This window comes from Artibeus jamaicensis, unplaced genomic scaffold (assembly GCF_021234435.1).
Source record: "Artibeus jamaicensis isolate MK-2021 breed Jamaican fruit bat unplaced genomic scaffold, CSHL_Jam_final contig_432, whole genome shotgun sequence".
Lineage (NCBI taxonomy): Eukaryota > Metazoa > Chordata > Mammalia > Chiroptera > Phyllostomidae > Artibeus > Artibeus jamaicensis.
In genome coordinates this window covers 12,536,778-12,553,374 of record NW_026521828.1, presented here as the reverse complement: position 1 = coordinate 12,553,374, position 16,597 = coordinate 12,536,778, and the positions used below count along the sequence as shown (strand labels likewise).

The 16,597-nt window shown below is 55.7% G+C and overlaps 1 protein-coding gene across 3 annotated transcripts in view; it reads left to right on the top strand.

Moving 5' to 3' along the window:
- Positions 1–279: 279 nt before the first annotated feature.
- The window catches only part of SYNPO (synaptopodin), a 36,159-nt gene continuing 19,841 nt past the window's right edge, over positions 280–16,597 (top strand). The window contains exon 1 of one of the 3 annotated variants that reach the window (XM_037161869.2): positions 280–908. In XM_037161869.2, coding sequence (XP_037017764.2) covers positions 503–908 — 406 coding nt within the window. In that variant the 5' untranslated portion in view covers positions 280–502. Of the gene's footprint in view, positions 909–6,191; positions 6,353–6,917; positions 7,053–16,597 lie in introns of those variants that run through there. The other 2 variants (XR_008391758.1, XM_053665910.1) reach the window with 2 other exon arrangements.

Below are 16,597 nucleotides of genomic sequence, written 5' to 3'. Positions count from 1 at the left end.
GTAATAGAAGTAAGTTATTTAAAGTGGATTTACAGAAAAATACTGAGCAAACAAAGTATCAAATGGCATAAGGATATGGCAAAACCCGGAGACACTGAGTGGCTGAAGCTGGAGACTTTCCCGTGAATGTGCATGGGACCTGGACCCCAAGGCCCAGCCAGGTCGAGGGGCGGCCCTCAGGTGAACAGATAGGCCTCAGAAATTCAGCCCCAAACGACCAGTGAGCTGTCTCACGTGCTGCTTCTCTTCTCTCTGTGCAGATAGATTGTCTTGAAGCGGGGACCTCACTGACCAGAGACAGGTTAAGAAGGAGGGCTTAGGGGACCACTCAGCCCCGGGAGGCCCGCCGCTGGCCATCACCCAGCTCTGTGAGTCGCCCAAGGAAGTCAAGCTGCAGAGAGCCAGAGGAGACCTGGAGAGAAGACGAGACCAGGGCGCAGGCGGGCACCCCAGCCCCAGCCTGGGCGCCAGCTTCTCTGCGCCCCTGAGCCGAGGCAGCACCATGCTGGGCCCCCACCTCCCACCCCCACCCCTGGGGCCCAGCGAAGGCAGGCCTACTCCCTGCACCTTCCGGATCCCCGATGGGAGCTACAGGTGTCTGGCCTTGGAAGCCGAGGAGAGCGGTGGTGAGGAGGGCCTACAGGGAGAGGCAGGGCTCATGGACATGGAGGAGGACAAGACAGCCAGCGGGAGTGGGGACAGCTCTGCCTTCAGAGCCACGAAAGGAGCACCAGAGTTGCCCAAAGCCCTGGGCATCCAGCCACCCAGCTGCCCCAAGGAGGCACGGAGGGGCCCCCAGCGTGCCGACAGGGCCGTCCAGGACTGGGATTTGGTGAAGGCCCGGCAGGTGATAACAGCCAGCCCCAGCCCCAGCCCCAGCTCCGGGCCCAGGATTCCTCAGAAACCAGGTAAGCTCATGTCCCTTTTCTTCTGGACCGCCAGGATCACAGGGGACCCCACAGGTCCTTAACTCAGGGGCTCCTGACCATATTTTCCCATGATGCGTAACAGTCCATCACAGTCCCACGGGCATGTCCAGACTGACAGCCCTGGACACACAGGGAGGCTGTGAGCTACGTGCAGTTCCAGCTGCCCCACATCTAAGCCCGTCAGTCTGTCCACTGAAGAGGGCATGTGAAAAGGCCGGGAGAGAAAGCCGTGCTATCCTGCTTGGTTGGAGACAAGTCCACCTCTCGCTTTTGTCTGCCCTTTTATCACTGGTGCTAACAAACGACGGTGGGGTGTGAACAGCTGATGGGGCGGGGCTGCCTCATGGAACGTACTGAGTGCCAGCTACTTGAGGGTGCTGGGCACACGGTACTGGGCAACACACACCTGGCTGCTGCCCTCATGGAGCTTAGGAGTGGAGACTGCGGACTGATCTACTCTGCCGAATTTCTCAGGTGGGAAACAGAGACCAAGAGTGAGGAAGTTAAGGACCAGGTCACTCGGCCTGTTGGTGATAGAGCTAGACCCACGTTCCTCACCCAGGCCTCAGTTTTCCATCTGTTAGAGATGACAGAGGCAGGACCCCTGGGCTGCAGTGAGGACCCGACCCCCACGGGTAGGGGAGAGCTCTGTGGGAGTGGCCCTGAAGGGAGGGAGAAAAGAAGGGAGGGTGATAATAGGTGGCAGGAGTCAGTGGAGCAGGGGGTCAGGGACATCACACTGAATCACCTCCACCGCCTGGCCCTGGAAACCCTGAAGTGGGTCCAGATGGGGAGGATGTGAGCCAGGCCGTGCGTGCGCAGACCTGGGAGGGCTCGTGCGTCAGATGCTGAAGGAACACTTCATTTCTCTGCAGGCGTTGCTGACGCCCTGGCTGGCATCTCACCAGCCATCCTGCCCACTCTTTTTTTCTGAAATAATTCTCTCCAGCCTCTGATCTCCCCCCATGGCCACCCCCATGGCCACCCCCACCACCTCCACACTCGGGTCAGACAGGGAGCTGGGCAAAAGCAAGGAGGGGCCTTCAGTGAACCTGAGGCAGCAAGGAGGAGGGCCCTCGCACCAGAGTCATCCCGAATTCAGTTTCCCTAGAGCCTGAAAGCCAGGGCTTGCCTCCTTCCCTCTCATAGTCCACGGCTGGGAGCCGGAAGACATGGGTAGCTGGTTCTATAACTGATATCAGCTAGCCAAATCCCAGCAAACCCCTTCTCCTTGGTGAGCTTTAGTTTCATCTGTCAAAATAAAATAAACACATGGGCCCTATCGACTCCACAAAGCTGTTGTGAGGTTGCAGTGATCTTAGACGTGGCAATGTTTTGGAAATTTTAGAGTAATCTAGAAAAGCATGTGAAGATGTTGACAATCATTAAAATGCTCATCATCAGCTCAGGAATACAATAGCAATTATTTGCTAAGCCTGTATTTGCCAAGCCCTCTGTGCTAAGAGCTTTACACAGGTCATTTCATTTACACTCATCACGACCCCCTTAGGGACATGCTGTCAGTATCTCCTTCACACAGATGAGGAGACTGAGGATCAGAGAATGGGAGTGAGTTGTCCGAGACTCAGGGCTAGCAAGCTGCTAAGCCATGATTCAGTCACAGCTTTTTTGAAATAAGGGGCTTTGGCCCTAGCCACCACTTTATTCTGGGTTTACAAGGGGAAAGTGTCTGCCAGCACCTGGTGTGGAAGAGACATGGTGGAGGAAGAAGAACGGACTACGTGGAGCCAGGTCACTTCATAGTATCATGTTCTCATTGGTCTTACTGCCGCCTCTCAAGGCAGGGATTCCCCCCTTGAACAGATGACACAGCTGAGGCTCAGAGATCGAAGTCCCTGGTACAAGGTCACAGTCAGAGTGGGAGCTGAGACGATGATCACATTCTTCTTGCCACACAGCCTGGTTCATTCCTCTCGTGAACATGCGGCCAGACGGTTATCCAGTTCTGGCCTGAGCATCTCCAGGGACAGAGGAGACAGAAGTGATCTCAGGAGGTAGAAGCAGGAAGGAAGCTGGGTCTCTCGGGAGAGTAGAAATCGGGTGCTCTAGGGTCAGAGCCCGCACTGGCCCTCTCCTCCCTGGGAGAGAGAGTGGCCAGGACACCTTCTTTCTGCCCAGAGACCGGAGGGAAGAGGCCTGAGGAGCTGCCAGGTTATTAGCGGATTAGGGCTTCCTTTTAAAGCTTCCTTCCATTACTGCCAGGGGATTATAAGCATCTTCAGACAATTACACCCAGCCTTCCACATTATAACTGCCTCCCTTCAGTGCTCCCTGACAGCTTTAAGTATGGGCCATGACATCTTCTGCCTTGGACACCCACCACTTGGGGTGGGTGGGTACCAGGGCCATTTCTCTAAGGCCTGAGTACCAGCGGAGCAGAGCAGAATTCGGTCCTTGGCAGGCCGAATGGTCAGGCAATAGAGAGAGATGAGGTGGGCGCAGCTCAAGTTCTCTGCCATCAGCGGCTGCCGACTTGGGAGAATATATGTGGGGAGGAAGGTGTCCGGTGGGGCTCACAGTCAGGCCTCAGGCAGCACTACTAAGTCCACAGCTCACCAAGAGAGCCCCACGCTACAGCTGTCCTCTCAGCGAAGTCTCAGTGGGCCATACTGGAAGGGCTCATTGAGATGACTGCGTAGATCATCTTGTGGCGACTCTGAAGCCCAGATATGAGAAGTAATTAGTCCAAGGTCAATAGTATATTGGCGGCAAGGCTAGAGCTAGAACCCAGGACCTCTGCCTCCCAGCTCAGCTGCCAGACCCTGGTGCTAAATGCTTTGCATGGGTTACTTCATTTCATACTTTTCTTATCTCTGTTTCACAGATGAGGAAACTAAGGCAAACTGAGTTTAAGTCCCTTGTCCTAAGTCTCAGGCCTGTGGGTAGAGGAGCTCGGAGGTCTGGCCATGCTTTCCACCGCCCTCTGTGCTGCCTTGTCTCCATGGAGACGAGGCAGCAGGCTGTGTTCTTCCACCCACCTGGGGCTGGGAAAAGGTTGTTCAGGCTCTGGGGGATGCTGGGGGCTTCTGCCAAACCATCTTCCCTCCCCCTTGGAGATGCTCAGGGACACTTAGCTCCTCCTCCCCTCGTGGTTGTGGAAAAGCTACCTTCCTTCCCCAGCAGGCCACTTGTTACTGGGGGCTTGGGGTATCTGGAAGACACTGCAGGAACCTCCGGGGTGGGAACAAGGGTGTGGATCTGGGTTGTCAGCTGAGCCCTCCCTTGGCCATGCCTGTCTAGCTGAGGCTGAGGAATCTGTGCCCATGATGAAGGCTGACAGTGGTCATTGGGCCAAGGACATGCCCCTGACCCTCAGCCCTGTGGGAGAAAAGGCAGTCAGAGAAGCCAGGGCACCACCCACACCTCTCCCCACACCCCCACTGTGGTGACCATAATAGGAGGGTGATGGTTTAGGAACAGGGATCACAGGTTCATGTACACCTCACATGTACTCACACATGTACACTGACACCCTCATAAACATGCATGAAAACACATATGGTGCATGCACACCATGTTGTTATGCAAACTCATGTGTACACTCACACCTGCACATATGTGCATGCCCTCAGACACCCAGACATTGTGCATGGGTGTGCATCCACACACACCCTCCCACAGAGCGCCCTGACCCACACCTGCCTAATCAGATTTGCATACACAGCTGTAGTCCCGCCGGAACATGCCAGCACACAGACTCCCTCCCTTAGACACAGGTTAAAAGCATGCTCTTCACTCCCTTTTCTCCTGCTCACATACCTACACTTTGAAATCTCTCTTGCATATACACACACTTTCTTTTACAGGCATATCCCCTCTTGCACGCCCACTGCGACACACCTACGTTCAGACTGAACCACTTTCTGTCCTGCTTCCTTTTCCCATCTCTTTCTCTTTCATACCCACCCACACAGTAATCCTGGCCTTTCTCTCTTCTCTCTCTCTCACCCACACAGTTCGTTTCCTGGTTTGCCATAGGCTGGCCTGCAGCCATTTTTTGAGCACATTCACTCACAGGGCAGGCAATACCCACCCTGATGCCAATCCCCAGGACCCTCTCTGTGCCTCCCACCCCCACCAGGGGCAGCCTCCGTACATGAGCATCCACAGTGCCAAAGGGTTCTCTGTGACCCATGAGGCAGAGCAGTCAGGGAGGGTTTGTCCCCTCTGTCCCCTAATGTCCTGCATTCTGAGCCTGCCCACTGGAGGCAGGGGGTGTCCCCAAAGCCCTCCACCTGCAGCTCTAGGTCTGGGTTCACATCAGCACATCTCTGACTTCCTTTAGCAGAAATCTAAACACAGAAAGAACCTTGGCATACAAGACAGATGAAAGTGGAACCACCCTGGTTGGAAGGGTGGGGTACTTGGAACTCAGGGAAACTTTGGTGAAAACCCAGGCCAGCATTTTTTCCAAGTGTAGTTTTGTTTCAAAATTGTTGGGAGTGTGAAGGGTGCTTGTTATTCGTCCTGTTTTCAAGCCCACCAAGTCTCCTCTACACTGGGAGGGGGTACCAGAAAGTGGGAACCTCAACTTTGAACAGCATGCAGGGTGATTCTGATGCTCACTGCCTGCAGGCATGGGGCTCTGCTGAGCTCAGTCTGAATGGGGTTTAGTTCAATGAAAAGGTGGGGAACTGCAGGCCAGGAGACACCCAGCATCACTGCCTGTGGTGTTGCTGGCCCACCAGTTAAGTCAGGGCATGGCCCCAGGCTGCTGGGAGGTGACAACCTAGCTTTGTCTCCAACCGCCTAAATTCTCCATCTGCCTAAGGCCCACAGTTATTCTAGTTACTGGGGCCAGAGAGGGTACTGCCCCTGGGGCTAGAGAAATGGGAGGCGGTGCCAGTTATGGGGAAAGACTCACGAAGACAGATTTAAACGGCGGGGGACGAGGCGGGGGACAAGGATAGAGAAAAGTGGTGGAGATGAGGTAGATGGGGAGACATGAAACTGCGTGGAATAGAAGAAAAAGCGTTTAGGGAACGACCTGGGGGATGTAAAAATGAGCAAGAAACAGAGAGGCAGACAACCAGGCAGCAGAGGATGAGGCAAAGGGGGAGGAGAGAGGGAGGAAGAAGGGGGAAGAGGGGACCCTCCGGGAGACCGGAGGCCGAACCCGTGGGGGGCGGGGCGGCGGTGGGGAGTCGCACCTCCGAGGGCGGGGCTGGGCGGGGCTGGGCGGGGCGGGCGGGAGGGGCGGCGCTAGGGCCCGGAGGAGCAGCCCGCAGTCACCCACCCAGCCCTCCCGGCTCCCGGTCCCGGAGCAACCCGCTAGCCGGTGGAGGTGGCTGCGGTGGGGCGGGAGTGGCGGGGGTCTCGGGGCGGGGCGCCCTGACAGACGCGGCCAGGTGCGCAGAGGTGGCGGCGCTGGTGAGCTCGGGGACCACGCGCGGAGGCTGGAGGTGAGTGAGGGGCGCTGGCCGGCTGGGGTGCTGGCGCCGACTGCACCTCGCCCCTTCCCACCTGTGCTGTTCCCGGCACTGCCTGGTTGGAGGTGGCACCTCTTGGCTCCAGTCCCCCCCCCCCCATGCAGGGAGACCTTGGCCAAGTTGCTTCTATACTGTGGGCCTCAGTTTCCTCATCTGTACGGTGAGGTGGGGGGCGGGCCGGGGAAATCTCGAGGGTCAGGAGCAGCTTAGGAGCGGGAGGTCTCCCCATGACGGGAAGCTACTCCACAGGGCTGCGTGGGCGCTCCAGAGCCCCAACCCGCAAGCCAATTCGGGACTGGGGCAGCCCCGGGCTCAGGGGTGGGCAGCAGCCGGAGGTCTGCGCCCCGCGGTCCGCTCTGGGAAAGATCGGGTCAGCTGGGCTCAGGAAAACGGCGAGTTGGACTCTGCCCGGGGTTGACCAACATGGGCGCCTGTGGGGCAGCGGGACGGCATGTGCTGGGCCCATGGCCCCCCTTCCCGCGGGCGGGGCGAGCAGCGCGGGGTTGAGGCTGTGCAGGCGAGTCACGCAGGACGTGGAACCTTCCTATCGCGGGGACCACTGCTGGCCTGCCTGAGGAAATCGAAGCCTTTCCTGAGCTTCTAGGGGAGAAGGGGAACTGTCCTAAGAGCTTCACATCTAATTCTCACATTGCTACTCGTTCCCATTTGCCAGGTGAGCACGGAGGTAACATGAGTGGAGGGTGGGGCTCCTCTCTAACCACCACACAGTGAAATCAGGGGCCCCATTCAGGGTTCCATCAAGACCTCCCCGCCCCACGCCGTGTTCCAACACGGTTGCCTACAAGGAAGGAGAGCAAGCAGGGAAGCAGCACCTGCCCCACTCCCCACCCTATCCAGAGTGGTGGGTGGCCCTGGAATAAACCAACTTGCTGGGTGATCTTGGAGCAAGGCCCCTTTCCCTCTCTGGCTCCCAGTGAGAGGGATGGGAAAGGGGTCCGCACAGGGGTCAGCTGCATAGGAGACAGCAGTGCTCGTGGTAGGTGTAGGAGTGGTCCGTGCGTGTCCACCGTGGGTGTCCACCGGTCGTGTCGCAAGGTAGAGAATGAGAAGGGATGCTGATCAGAGGGACTGGGGTATGCCAGAGTAAGGGACCCGACCTGCTGGTGCCAGCCTGCCTGCCACCAACCCCAGGCCTGGTCCCCATCTTGTGTTGGAGCAGAGCCACAAACCCATGACTTTCTCTCCTCACTACTTGCCATACACCTCGGGCAGTGGAATGGGACTCCTCTGGGGAGCTGAAAATGCCCTGCTCTTGCAGGTGGTCCCCTGGCTCTAGTCTTCGTGTGAGATCTTGGGTCGTTTCCTCCTCTGGTCCTCGGTTTTCCCATAGTGCAATGAGGGGGCTGCCCAAGGATCAGTGTGATACTCAGAGAACTTCCCCAAAGCACAGTGTTTGCTGCTCTGCCACCCTGGCCCCCTCGCCGCTCTTTGCAGGCCATGGGCCTGCTGCCAACTTCCCCCCACCTCCCAGACTAGTACCTCTATGCAGCTGTGGTTGGAATCAGCATTTACATAGTTAATACAGGCCTTTAACTCCGCCCTCCTTGTTAGCTTGTTTTTCCCTAAGGATAAAAAAAGAAAAAGGAAAAGACCAGTGGCAGTCGGGGCCTGGTTCCCAACTGATCCTTAGCCCCTCAGTGAGTATTGTACCTAAAGCCCCGACTTCAGAGCTGGGGGGACTGAGGCAGGAGAGGAGAGGAGATTTGCACAGGGTGATTCTGTGAGTGGAAGTGAGCAGAGCTGTCTTTCCTTGGGACAGCTGTTTCTCCCGAAGTGGGAGAGGGCGCATATAGCAGAGGAGCCTTCTCCCCATCTCCTCTTCACCCCCACCCCCATTTGTACCAGCTCCATGGCTGCCATGTGTCCTCCTGAGCCCACCTCACAGCTCTGGGAAGTGGGCTTGGCAGGGGTCAGCCCCCTCCTTCCACCTGCAAGCACTGTCAGCCCACGAGGCCGAACACACCTCCAGGCCTAGGGGCCTGGCCTGGGAGGCACCTGTCCCTTCAGAGTAGCTCCCAGGCTCCAGACGTGAGCTCATCGGAGCTGCCGATGCCAGGAAGGGAGGGACCGAGGGGGAAGCAGGCAGGACTGTCCAGACTGGGGCGCTGTGGGCCCCTGGGAAAGTGGAGGGGTGCTGTTGTGGAAGACTGCCCCCACTTCCACAGTAGGGACTCTGGCCCCCACTGTAGTGTGGCCGCAGGGAACATGATAAGCCAGCAGAGGGTCAGCGGGGATGGGGATGGGGACAGGCTGCAATGCAGAGACCCAGGTGCTTGGCCAACCTCTGCCACTTGCCCGCTATATGACCTTGGCTGAATCCCTTGCTCTCTATGGACCTCAGTGGGTCCCTGGCTAGCAACGAGGTGGGGAGGGTCTTTAGGCATTGGGGTATAGTCAGGTCCCTGCTCTCAAGGAGTTGCATTTTGATCGAGGGGATAGTCAAGAAAAAGGGAAGCAAAGAAATCAGCAAGGTAATTTCAGATAGATAAAGTGGCACAAAAAGCAGTACGTTGTGCTGCTGAGATGGAGAGGGGGCCATGCTGTGTGGCGACTGGGGAAGGGCTCTCTGTGGAGGTGACACTGGAGCAGAGGCCTGAGTGGTATTTGAAGGTGTGGTCACGGCAGGCTCGTGGAGGAGGTATGACCAGAATGGGAGGGGTTTGGTTGGGAGGAAGGTGTTTCAGAGGGTGGTAAAGGTCTAAACTAGAAGCTGGGGCTGTGGCGTGCGGGGCATTGGCTGCAGTTGTGATGCCTTCATCCCTTAGTGCTGCAGACAGCAGACCCAAAGGACCGTGGGGCCCGTGACCAGGTCAGATGGCTGGCCAGCTAGTCCAGTGTGTATGTGAGCTCAGAGGTCTTTTTGAACTGTGCCTGGACCCTGGGGCTCAACTGCCACCCAGTGTGGCCAGAAGAAGAGCCGCTGTGGGGACAGCCTCCCAGCCCTGTGATGCCAGAGGCTTACAAAAGCCGTCTCTCTCCAGCATGAAATCTTTACCAACTGGCCACGGCTTGAAATTCCACCATCCTAGCTTCATCTTTTCCATTTGGTGAGGCAGTATTGTATAGTACTGTGTGACCCTACGCTACCCTGCCCCGCCTCCCGGGCCACTGCAGACGGACCACGTCCAACCTACTCCTGCGCGGCTAATACACAGATTCCGTGGCTGGAGCCCTGGGCTCTAGTCCTGGCTATCTGGGAGATCTTGAGCATGTTATATAACCTCTCTAGGCTTCTGTTTTCTCATCTATAAGACAGAAACAATAATAGGCCTTACCCCGTACTCTTGTTCTGAAAATTAAATGAGATATTATTATATGCTAAAAAAAAAAAAAACCTGTTACTCATTAAATAGTATTATCGTGTTCTGATCTCTTTTAAAACAGCAAGCCCTTGAGGAGATAGACGCTCATTCACTCCAGGCTCAGGTCTCAGGATAAGTTACTTTCTGACGCTGGGCCAGGGACAGGTTTTGAGGGCGGGAGGATGGGCACAGCACAGTGGAAAAGGGCCTGGCCTGTGCTCCAGGAATAGGCACTTGAACTTCAACACTTGAACTTCAAGTCTTAGCTAACTGGTTGGTGGTCTCGGACAAATTATTTGCTTCCTCTGGGACTCAGACCTCTGTTCCGAGCGGCTGTGAAATGGACTAAGAAGGATGTGGAGCTTGTGGGGGTGAAGAGCTCGACAGACTCCAAAAACATGGAGCCAGCAGGAGGGGCTCTCGCCACAGGGGGCAGGACTGATGACCCCCACAGACCGGAGAGTGGGCTCCCCGGAGACTGGCATTTACCCTCTGGGAGAAGTCTCTTGGAGGCTAAGAGAGTTCAAAAGATAAGAGCTGGTTTTCTGGGAAAATAGTTAATGTTTGTGGTTAAGTACCATGTGCCAGGGGGATTCAACTTTTTTAAAAAATATTTTTTAAATTTATTTTTAGAGAGAGGGGAAGGGAAGGAGAAAGAGTGGGAAAGAAACATCAATGTGTGGTTGCCTCTCATGCGTCCCCTACTGGGGACCTGGCCTGCAACCCAGCCATGTGCCCTGACTGGGAATCGAACCAGCCATCCTTTGCCTCACAGGCCCGTGCTCAATCCACTGAGCTACACCAGCCGGGACCGGGTTCAACTTTCTTTACATGTCAACTACTACTGTTATTATTAGCATTTTATAGATGGGAAACTGAGGCACAGAGAGGTCAAGTGAGCTTCCCAAGGTCGCACAGCTGGTAAGTGGCCAGATTGAAACCCAGGCAGTCTGGCCCAAAGCCAGTATGCTACTACTGCACAACATAGCTCCTCCTGCTTTAGACAGAGTGCCAGAGGCTCAGAGGGGCCAAGCACCTGCTTAAGAACACACAGCACTCCTCCGGGATCCTCGTCCTGCCTGACCCTCGGGTCCTTGGAGGAGAAGCCTCTGAGTGCTGGGGCTGGGGTTCTGAGGTTGGCCCTCGAGCCAGCTCAGCCTCTTTTCTTCCCCTTCCCCCCTCCCCGGGAATAGGTCGGGAGGATCAAGTGTGCCCTGGAAGCATTGCGGCCCTGGGAGGTTCTGCCAGGGCCTGGCAAGTGGGCGTCATTTGAGTTGTGGGCCTTGAGTGGCTCCCAAGAGCCTGAGCTGTTGAGAGTTCCCATGGAGTCTGGTGTGCCTCCCGTCACTGGACAGATAGGGAAACTGAGGTCAGAGAGTCCAGGGACAGGCCCAAGGTCACAAGCAGAAGACGCCCTTGTCCCTGGGTCTCCTGTCCTGCCCCTGGGCTGCTTAGTACTTGTGGGTACCATGGGGAGTGGGAGTTGGGGACCCTACTACCCATCCCCAAGGTGGCCCTGGTCTCAGCCAAGACATGACTTCCATTAAGGGGCCTTTTGGGAGGGCACTTGGAGTTGGGGGATGGGAAGGGTGCTGATTAAAAAATAGAATGTCACGCGCATGGGGAGCAAGCATGCTACCACCCAGCTGGTGCCAGTTGGCTCCCCCGTGCCCGGCTGCCAGATCTCACTCAGGGCTCCTGCTGGGGGCCCCACCCACCCCACCCTGGCTCTGGGCCTGAGGCTGAACGCTCCCAGCCACCCTCTCTTCTCCCTTCTCCCTTCTCCACCCCTGCCCAGCCTCCAGGCAGATGGTGCCCTCACTGAGCCTGGGTGGGCCTGAAGCTCAGCTGTTGGCTTTAAGCCGTGCCGGGGCGGGGGTGGGGGGGGCGCGTCTGGCATGACCACATACTGGCTGTGTGGAGACCCTTTCCCTCTCTCAGCCTCAAACAGGGACAGAGTGATGCTACTGGTTAAAGCTCCTTACAGCTTTCAGAGGCTTTCTCAGACGCCACCTCTCACGTAGACCTGACCAACAGTGCAGGAGACCCCATGCAAGGAGGTCTTGTGACCGAAAGGCCACTCAGCTGGAGGGTAGCAGAGCAGAGGGCCACACTCCCAGCTAATGTGGCAAACCCCAGTCCTGTGCAACTTCTCCGGGGCGAGCGACGTCACCGGGAAGCACAGGGGAGAGGGCTTTGTGGTAGTAGTGGGAGCCGTGTTTTTATTCCTTTATTCCTTCATTCAGTCAGCAAATATTTATCGAGCCCCAGCTGTGGTGTTGGGGCAGAGACAGCAGAGAAATGACGACCTAGGTCCCTGCCCTCTGGGGGCTGCTGACCATCCGGCAGGGCAGACTGGTGCTAAAACAAATAATGATGGAATTGCAAACCTGAGGGTGCTGGGGCACAGGAATGTGACCTCCCAGGGCAGACAGGTGCTCCCTAGGCCTGCAGACGGTCCTGAAGGATGCAAAGTATGGTCAGAAAGGGACGCCAGAGGGGTGAGGGGAGGAAGGGGTCCGAGCGAGAGCGCAGCAGTGCTAGACCCTGAGGTGAGAGGTGTGTGGCCCCTGTGGGAGCACTTGGAGAAGGGCCAGCGTGGCTGGAGGCTGGAGCACCCTGAGGGGAGCTGCGGCACCGGGGAGGGGCAGTGGGGCGTCAGGCAGGACCTGGAGCCTGAGAAGGGGTTTCAGGCTGGTCCTAGGAAGGGGGAGCCTGCTGGTTTGTGAGGCTGGTCTGGCCTCCTTTCTTTCCTTCTTTTCTTTGGATGTCCATCCTGATAGAGTCGCCTGTGGGCCCTTTGCCCTCCCCGAGACGCTGCACTGATGACTGACTGCACGGTGCTTGGCCATCTCTTCCTCTCCGTGATTTTTCATGTTTTAATAGCCACTGGTTGCACCCTGCCTTCCGGGAGGGTTTGGGTCCATCAGTCCTCAAATGCAAGCGGGCGAGGGCGTGCTCTTGGGCGGGAGGCTGCAGTCACTCAGGATGAGTGCCTCTGTTCAGGCGAATTTTATTTCCTTTTATTCCTCGTGGGAGCCTGTGGACCCAGGAGGTTCAGCTTTCGGCTGAATAAAGACCTGCCCCTGAACTAACTCCCACTGCTTATAATTGCCGCCTTATGCTGAAGGTGCCTTTTTCCACTTCAGACACCTTCATTCAACCCCAAAGCCCCCAAGACCAAGCCCTTGCAGAAATCAGGAGGCCTGTGTTCTGAGTCCAGCTCCGTCGTATGCTCCTGGCACATCCCCTTTCCTCTCTGGGCCTTGGTTTCTCCAGCCGTTTTATAGAGAAATACTCTAGTTTTTCTATACTCAGTGTACGGCTCCTGGAGGCGATATCAGCATCACCCAGAAGCTTCTTAGAAATACAGACTCTCAGGCCCAGCCTGACTTCCTGAATCGGAATGTGCAGTTCAAGAGCACCCGGGTAATTACTATGTCCGCTACAATATGAGTGTTCCAGATCAGTCATTTTTACACTGAGGGAAAAAACGAACATCCAAAGCTATAGAATCTTCCCTCTCCAAAGTTTTCCTTAAGAAACACAGAACAGGGGAAGCACCCACTCTGTATTTATTCACTGAGCGACAGGGGAGCAGGGGGGGGGAGGGGCAGGTGAGAGGACTGCACTTGGTTAGACTGGGAATCAGAAGGGAGGAGGCAGGATAAAGCAGCTCTGGGGGAGGGAGGGGGTCGACTCGGCTTCTCAGGCCTCTCCTTCATGCTTTGAGAGCTCCCGGCCAGGAGCCTGGGTGAGCCTTTCAGCTCTGACCTCCAGGGTCCTCTGTCTCGCTGGTTTGGAAAGACGAGTTTGGAGGGAGGGTGCTTGACAGTCCATAGCCCAGTGATGTCTCTCCCTGCTTGTCCCCATCTTGAGGTCCTGCTCTCTTGCCCGTGGAATCCCTGAAAGGGTAGCCGGTGCTATTCTTAGCGTGACAGAGTGGCGAGAAGAGAACATGCTAGTGCATTATTTATGCCTCTGAGTCAACAGGATTACGTTCAGGGCTCCCGGAACATGACCCTCCCTTCATCCCTGCCTTGGCAGGTAGGGCACCTCCCAGGAACCATAAGCCATCCCTCTGGCTTGACCGTTCCCGCTCAGGGCCTCGGGCCCCCGAACTGGGAGATGGACCGTGGAACACAAGACAAGCTGGGACTAGCAGAGAGCTGCTTTGGTGAGGTCACTCCTTCATTCATCGGCATGTTCTTATCCAGCACGTGCTGCACACGCGATAGGTGTCAGGACGCCGATGGCTGGGACAGAATCCCTGCCTTCCAGGGGCTCACACCTTAGCCTGCGAGCCAGTGGCATTTCGTTGTCCCAGGCGGGCACGCGCCAGGCCTGAGGCCGGGTACTTGGCACCTTTGAGACAGGGTGGGGATTTAGGAGACTCTTCTACAGTAGAGGAAACTGAGGCTCAGCATGTACAAGGCTTGCTGAAGGTCACCATTGCCAGTGGTCGGCCCAGCTGGGACTTGAACTCAGGTTGGCTCAAACAGAAGGACCATTTCAGATCAAGTGGCACATGGAGTGTTAGGGCCTTGGGAAGTCCCTGCCCTGCCCAGTGAGGAGACCCCCTCAAGACTGGAAGAACATTAACCGGCTGAGGTCGTCCCATCCTCTGTGAACCTTGAGTTATTGAAGAGGTCTTGTGTGTCCAGGGTTTTTGTAAACCTGGAGTAAAAGGATAGTAGAATCTTATGGGAGGAGGTGACAAGGCCCCGGGTAGCACATCTCCTGAGGCTGAGCCAAAGACCTGAGTCTTTCGTGCATCAGTTTTCTGCTCTGTCGGACAGTGTGGCAGTCCCTGCTCTGTCTCTCACGGGTGTGACAGTGCCAGGAGAACTATGTCAAAAATGTTGTGCACATTCCAGGGATGGTAGATAATCAGTATATATATTTCTGTATATAAATATACAGGGTCCAGCACAAATAATGCCCCTTTTATTACAAAATCATAAGCATGTAATTCTGTAACATAACAATGCCATACTCAAGCACAACACATGACATTTTAGGTTAAATGTTCAAATTAAGACTATACATTTTTACACCCATATTATTGCCCTACCAACCACACTCCAGCAGGCCTTACTTCTGCCAGACCCTGTATTTTCTTAAGTGTATTTTTTAACATTATGCATTTCTTACATGTTCATCTGCTTATAAAAACATTTATAAAATCATGTGCTCTAAAGCCTTCAGGGAGGCTGTTCACATGCATATTCTGTGGTCCTGGGTCTGGGATGGAGCCCGGGAATCTGCATTTTGGACGTACTCCCTGACGGGTTCAGGAGCACTGCAGGTTTCTGATTTGAGCTGGATCAGGAACAGTACTTGCCGGAGGCCTCCCAGTGAGCTGGAGACTGAAATCCAGGCCTGTGCTCTCAGCCCACCCTTTCCTCCTACTCTTCAGCTGCCTGGAGCATCCTAAAGGGATGAAGCCAGGGATGGGGATGACTGCAGTGAGCAAGGATGCTGGCAGCAGCTATAACATTTACATGCTGTCTTAAACATTTTACATGGCTCATCCAATTAATTGCAGTAATGATAGAAAAGGGGACATTCTCCACAGGAACAGGAACCCCTGGGACACTGGAGCACCAGGTGGCAGATTTTAACGTACCCCTGGAAAAGAGAAACCATGACTGAGGCGCAGAGATGCTGGAGAACTAAATTTGAAACTGCACCTTGGAGCACTTAACCATTCTCCGGTAACATGTGCCCTCCGGGCAAAGGCTGCCGGGGAACTCCCTTCCCTGGAGACAGGGCAGTCTGGCTGGAGGGAGGCACCGGTGCCCTCCCACACGGTGTGTCCTTGCTGCCACGCCTCCATGCCAGCCTGCCGCCTGAGTACTCGTGTGCCTCCATCTGCATACCTGTGGGTGCTCAGTGTGCACACATTCGTGTGTGGGTTCCGGCGTCTCTGGGTCTGCACGTGCACACTGCTCCAGGTAGTGCAGCTGTGAAGCGAGCAGCACGTGTGTGTGTGTGTGTGTGTGTGTGTGTGTGTGTGTGTGTACAGGGGAAGCTGCGCTGCTGCCGGCCAGGCTCTCGCCAGCATCGAGAAGCAGTTGAGCACGTGTGTGTGTGTAAAAATGACGGCAATGCAGGGCGTCCCTGAGACCTCAAAGGGCAGAGGGCGGAGGCCCACGAGAGAACCGGTTTTCCTCGTTTGTGTCCCACCACCACGTTGCGTGCACCCTCCTCAAAACCCCGGCACCAGCCCCTGCGGGACCTTAGCGCCAGCTCTTCCCTCTGCCTGGTCTCTTTCCCTAGGACACGCACGTGCTTCACTCACTTCCTCACCTTCTTCACTTCTTCACCTGGATGCGACTTCTCCGTGATGCCTGCTTGGGTGATCGTATTTACCTTCGCACACCACTCCTCTATTTATCTCCCGTCCCTGCCTTTTTTTTCCTCTGTAGCATTTACCACCTGACTTACTTGTCTAGTTACTTGCCCATTCATCTTGCTCCCCTCCTATTGGAATGCAGGCCGTTCTTCGTGGCTGTGAACAGTGCCTGGCCTGAGGTTGGTGTGCAATAAATGTGGGTTTAATGAATGGGTCTCTGTACCCCCTGACTCACGTTCTTTGGGCTGTCTAACTTTCGTTACTGCCGTATCCATTTTTACCTCGCCCTGAGCAGTAATATGCCTTTCACAGGATTGGTGTGTTTATGATGTTCCTTTCCCAATATGCTTCTGCAATTTCCGTAACTATGAAGGTTTCGATGATCAGGGTATCACCTAACCCCTTTCACTTCACTAGAGGTGTGGGGCCATCATCCTCTAGGAATCAAGGGTCCAGGCCAGTCCTCTCTTAGAACACACGAACAGACTGAAGCCCACAGAGGGTCAGGAATTAGTCCAATGTGTCACCCCATGTGTG